The sequence below is a fragment of the Crinia signifera genome, chromosome 4, assembly GCF_055691185.1.
Source record: "Crinia signifera chromosome 4, ASM5569118v1, whole genome shotgun sequence".
Lineage (NCBI taxonomy): Eukaryota > Metazoa > Chordata > Amphibia > Anura > Myobatrachidae > Crinia > Crinia signifera.
In genome coordinates this window covers 281179590-281185589 of record NC_139220.1, presented here as the reverse complement: position 1 = coordinate 281185589, position 6000 = coordinate 281179590, and the positions used below count along the sequence as shown (strand labels likewise).

Genomic DNA, 6000 nt, shown 5'->3' with positions numbered 1-6000 from the left:
ACATGGACACAGTTTGAAGTGAACCGCAGCCCCTCGCATCGCTCGCAATGCTTCGGGCACGGTGCCTCGCTGCGCTCAGCACACTATTTTATTCTCTCACCTCGCCCTAGTGGATGGTAGGGTATGAAATACCACCTGTCGGCACATGTCGGCTCAAAAAACAGAGAAAAACCCTATGTCGACCTAGACACTGTCAACCTTTTTGCATGTCGGCCTAATGGTTGTCTATCTTTTTGCTGTAGACAAATAGTCCGAATACCCTACAAATGAACTCTAATGTATATGTACACGTGGTTGGTATTATAGATTGTTAGCAGCACCAGGCAGGGGCCGATATGAATGACTAGCGATTTCTGTAAAGCATTGCAGAACATCTGTTTGCGCATGATATACAATATCGACATGACGATTCTAATGGATCATCCAACATCCCATGGTTCATTCTGCATTGCCCTCGTTAACTATCCATTCCGGCGCCTGCGGGAGGGAGTTGATTACGACCTGTGGGAGCAGGCATAGGCCATCATGTACTATCCTCTGGAGGCCGAGGTACATATAGAAGATCCCAGAGACCTTGGCCTTCTACTACTCACCTTTATGATTTGCCTGGTCTATTTCCTCAACATATGTACTTATTTCCTGACACTCTCCTTACATCTCTATGCCGTGCAGCATTTGGTGACATCAGTGATTTTAAATCCGGAAATGTGAAAGCTATTGCCATCCATATAACAGAACTGGGTAGCTGTATATGGTTCTAGGCCAGTGGTTCTGAAACTGTGTACACTCTGGGGTGCCGCAGAGTACGTGCAGAGGTGCCCTGGGTTGGTGATCCAGGACCAATTCAAACATGAAATAGGCAAAACCAGTGCTTGTGGCTTCCAATCACAACATATGTTGGCATACAGAAGCAAATTCTGTCCCTCATCACATAACTCACTCTAAGGATGACAAATAAATACAAATTTACTTAATTTATTTGGCCTTGGGCTAGGCTAAGGACCTATGCTACAGAGCGGTAACTGATAAAACTCTGTACACTAGGTGTTAATTTCCAGTTTTTTTCCCCCCATATATTTAATTAAAAGGACATTATATATATATATATATATAGCTGGAGATGCGCTAGTTTTTTTTAGCTTAGAAATGTTTTTTCTTAGACCACTACACCTGAGTGTTAGGGTGATGATACAGTCACAGTCCTTTTTCAGGTTTCTGCTTCGTGGGACACACTAGATCCTTAAAACTTTAGGACCGCAGCTTTCCAACTAGTGGGGGAATCCCTGGATCCGTAGGGATTAAAACAATCTGCAGAAAAATGTAGAAGGAAGCGCTTCTTAGTGTATTAACGTTTTATTAAAAGGCAATCTGCCACTTTGTAAAAAGGTAAAAGAATTACAAATGCTCGTACCACACAGTACATCAGTGTGGGCTTAAATACCACATGATATAAATGATTTCCATACGACACAAGTCACCGTCATGAAGTGGAGCTGGGGAACTTCAGCTGGTCTCAACACGCTGGGTCTGTAGCTGGCTGCCACGATTTCTTCCAGTTCACAGCGGCTCTCCCTCTCCTGTACAGTGACCGGTGTGCAAGTAAGCGTCTGGTGAGGCACGCCCAAACTAGTTTCGTCATGGACTTCGTCAGTGGGCCACGACGATATATATATATATAAAGGCTGATGCTATTACCCACCTCTAAAAAGGGGGAATTCAAGTTTTGTGCCTGCAGGTGGCCACTAGATGCCCCCCTCAACAGTAATTCATGATGCTCCATCCAGGCGCAACCCTTACCACAGACATTTTTATTAAGTTGTTTCGTCATTTTGACGGGCTGGTAACTAGTATTTTATAATTGCATTTGTCAGTCTTAATATAAAGTTGTAAATATACCAAACACTAGAAACTGTTGTACCACTCGCCCCACGCCACTATATCATTTCTATGAGAAGACCCAAGTGGTTACACCCAGTGAGAATCCAATACTTTGGTAAGAATTGGAAAATGAAATGCGGTGCAACAACCAGACACTATATACATGTATCAAATATTTTATATGACACTAAACCATTACATTACTGCTACACAACTGCAATTTAAAAGACAAAACATTTAATAAAGACGTTATAGTCACACACAAGACTAATAAAACAGACAAAACGATAAAAGTGTGCTCATAACAAAGAGAACAGAGGATATGAACAGGTAACAATTCCTTCTGAAGAAATATGAAAGAAATTTTGCAACAAGGAACCAAAGTCATCTGCATATCAGTGTTCTCCTGAGTGGGTTCTGACTTAGGTTACGTAAGACCACATGTACAAACCACATTCGAAATGCTGAGCATCCAGACAGAAGTCCCAGATATTGGTTAGCGTTTCAAGTACAAGTCCATTTTCTACAATGAATCTGCAATTACCATCAGGTACTCTTCCCATAAAACGGTCCTACAGTACATCCACAGGACAAAACGCACTTTCTAGGTATCTGCAGTAGTGGCATTGTGGCTGGTCATGGCTCCAGCAGGATGGATGTTGCAGTTTGATTTCCTTCGCTTTGTGTCCAAGAGCGTTGTACTTCTTTGCAGAGTGGCCGTATCCAGTGTTCTTCTCCTACTCTTCTTGGCTAAAATAGGAACCTCTTGGCTGCTCAGGTTTTCCTTGTTTGGTTCAAGAACAGAGTTCTCCAGCAGAAATGTGGGGCTTTCCACATGCTTCCTCATGGAACCTAAGGATTTCCTTTTCATAGACACTTCATTGCTCATGTTCTCCTGCACCCAGTTCAATCCCACTCCGGAATCTCTGCGCAGCCGCATGCTGCGCCTCACCTTCTTTTCGCCTTGTGTGGACTGCAGGACCTCATCAATTGAAAAGTATGGGTCATTCATACAGGAGACTGGATCATCAACAAGATGTGGCTGCGCAACGGGCAGGTTCTCTTTAGGTGGACTCAATTCAGTGCTTACATAAAATATGGTGGATCTGCGGCTGTTTCTTGAAGACCTAGATTTTTTGCCATTAGATATGACAGAGGTAGATGTAGGCATTGTGTCTTCTGTAGACAGCTGGTATAACTTGGGAGACAGAACATGTACATTTGTCTCCTGATTTGGGCCATCAATATTAGCTTTTGCACTTGTAGATCCATGGTCAGTATAGTCTTCTTGCTTTTCACCCCCTGATGACAACATTTCTGTAACGTCACAATGTTCCTCTTTTGAAGGGCTTTTCGTCTCACGTTTCCGTACAGTGGAACGCCTCTTGGAACTCTGCTTCACAACACGAATGGTTCGGTTTGTGGTCTTTTCTTCAGCCATTGTGTCAAGGTCACATGTCACAAGAGCAAACTTGCTTGACTTGTCTTTGATTACCATGTCATCGGAAGGAGGAGGGAATCCATTGCTTTCCATGTCAGACTGGTGGACCAAAGCGGAGATACCTGGAGCTACTGGACCTGGTTCTTTTATGGGTGAATCAGTTTCTTTGACTTCTACATCCTCCTGTCCTAAACCCTTAAGTATATCTTCTGTCTGACTGGCCTCTACAACACAGCTCGTTAATTCTTCCGTATTGTCTTCTTCAGTCTTCCTAATGACAGGATCAGAACACAAGTCCTCCCGCAAAAGGCAACTATTTTTAATTTCGACTTTACTACTCTTTCGTGGCCTTCTGGTCTTTAGAACCTTCTTCTGGAATGGTTTTCTTAAAGTTTCACCTGCTGGAGGGAGATAAAATTATTTATTGCATCACACATTTCACTCTTAAGTGCCTAAAAAGCAGGCTACCAAATAATGGCATAAAGTGAACAAAGTACAGGAGGAAATGTTACCTGGTGTGAGAACAGGGGTTGTGGACATACCCTCCGGCAGCTCTGGAATTGGACTCAGCAGAGGCTTTTTGGAGGCCGTTTCTCGCTCCCCGTACACAGGTTTCTGTGGGGCAGACTTCTTTGGTCTCCCTCTGCCCTTCTTGCCTTTTCCACGCAAGGATTTTATCTGTGGGTTTTTTTTTTTTTAGTAGAGATATCACCACCATGGGAATGTCACAGATTTCTTTGAAAGATCTACGTCCCACTAAATAACTGGGTGTCAAGATAAAGCCATGGTTACCAAGGTAATGCTAAGGGGGAAATTGACTAATGCTGGGTACACACCAAAACGATTTTGGCACAATCCCATCAATCTGGATCCAATTCAGACTGATTGGATGCAGATTGGATGCAGATTTGGTCAAAATCGTTTGGTTGGATCTGAATTGGATTCAAATCCGATCCTACCTGCTACAGGTAGGATCTGTAAAAGATCCATTCATCTTAGGGGATCGGATCGTATGCAAATCGTACGATCTAATTTGCATACGATTTGCATACGATTTGCATACAATCCAAATCGTTTTGGTGTGTACCCAGCATTAGAAGAGGAGTTCTATTTCAGATGGGATGTTGCTATGGGCAACGAATCAGATCCTATTATCTTTTGGAAGGTGCTAAATAAATAGGTAGATTCTGATTGTTTGGCCATAACAACATCCCATCTGAAATAGAACTCCCATCTTAGTCAATTTCCCCCTAACAGAGCAACTTTTAAATATATCCATGCTTGTACACAGTTGGAATGATCTGTGCTTAAGCATGAATATGTGCAATGTCTCCTACCACCACTGTAGCCTGCTCTCTGGTCTGCTAGGTGGCCGCAGTAGTAACTCCCATGTTCCCATGTACCATCCACTGTGCAATACACGTGGCAAGCACAAAAATATTAATAGGATTTCATTTGCAGAAGATTGCTGTGGCCCATAGTAATCTGACCAGCTGCTTTGGTTTCTATCGCACTTACTTACAACACCCTCATTGGTTTGTGAGACGAGAGCAGATCTTTCACCACATACAATGACGTAAGACATCCATACAACTTATTTACATGCCTGGCACTTAAATAACCTGGAAGTTTACCAGTAGTAATAGCCGACGGTGGCTTCTCACAACATAATCATACTATACACACCAAGCACGCCCACATCAGATGTAGTATATGTGATTCAGTACACCCATGAAGATACCTGTTTTTTTTTGGTATTTACAGGCTTCTTGGTCTTTTTGGATAGGTCTCTGTCTTTTGTCGTCACTGGAGTCTTGCAGGTGTCGGAGTTGGCGCTTGCACTGGAAGGTGTCTCAGCAGAGATGGAGGACTGTCAAAATGCAGAGATTCATTGGATCTGGTCACACTCTTAAGACCCATTCCCTGGGTTGGACAAGCCTGGTCTAGACTGTACTCTACGCTGTTCTCAATGTAAAGTTCATGTCTTTGTAGCCAACTGGCTTGTTTTGGGTTTTAGTTTTTCTTCCATGCAAATAATACAGAATTCACCTTTCACTCATAAACCCCTTCACTTCCTAGCATCAAAACAGATTATGACATCTCCTGAAGAACACATCCCAGACCAACAGTCCTCAAGGGAACCCAACAGTCCAAGTTCTACGGCTATCCCTGCATATTCACAGAAGATAGAATGAGCTTACTGAGGAACACATGAAGTTACCCCTGCCTCAGCCTGGATAGACCTGTGCCTAAGCCTCATGTACACACGGCTCGACCCAGCGGCCGTTGATACAGATTCAATATCGACGGACGGAGGGTGCCAGCATCGGGAGGGAGGGACGGTCGGCACGCAGGGGGAGGGACGGGGGATGCTGCATTCAGCAGTATTTTACTACCTTTAATCTGGCAGATCGATGCAGAAAGAGACTTGCCTGCCAAGTCTAATTCTGCTTTTGACCCTGATGCCGTGGAACCGCGCATCGGGATCGAATGCAGTTAAGACTGTTCGATTCAGTGTCATTTTCGATTCGGACTATATATATTCTGCAGATCGTGTACCTCAGGTGCTGTAAGCCAGTAGTGCTAACCACGATGACACACAAATAATGTAGGGCATATCTAGCCCTGTGCCTATTTGTGTGCTGTAATAGGAACATTTTGTGAAGCAGTTGGATATTCTA

General features: G+C 43.6%; 1 protein-coding gene across 5 annotated transcripts in view; it reads right to left on the bottom strand.

Moving 5' to 3' along the window:
* Positions 1–1301: 1301 nt before the first annotated feature.
* Positions 1302–6000, bottom strand: part of CDCA2 (cell division cycle associated 2) — a 34572-nt gene continuing 29873 nt past the window's right edge. For 3 of the 5 annotated variants that reach the window (XM_083184776.1, XM_083184779.1, XM_083184780.1), the window contains 3 exons: positions 5061–5189; positions 3832–3997; positions 1303–3720 (listed from right to left, as the gene is read on the bottom strand). In XM_083184776.1, the coding sequence (XP_083040902.1) occupies positions 2483–3720; positions 3832–3997; positions 5061–5189 (1533 nt within the window). In that variant the 3' untranslated portion in view covers positions 1303–2482. Of the gene's footprint in view, positions 3721–3831; positions 3998–5060; positions 5190–6000 lie in introns of all 5 variants that reach the window. The other 2 variants (XM_083184777.1, XM_083184778.1) reach the window with 2 other exon arrangements.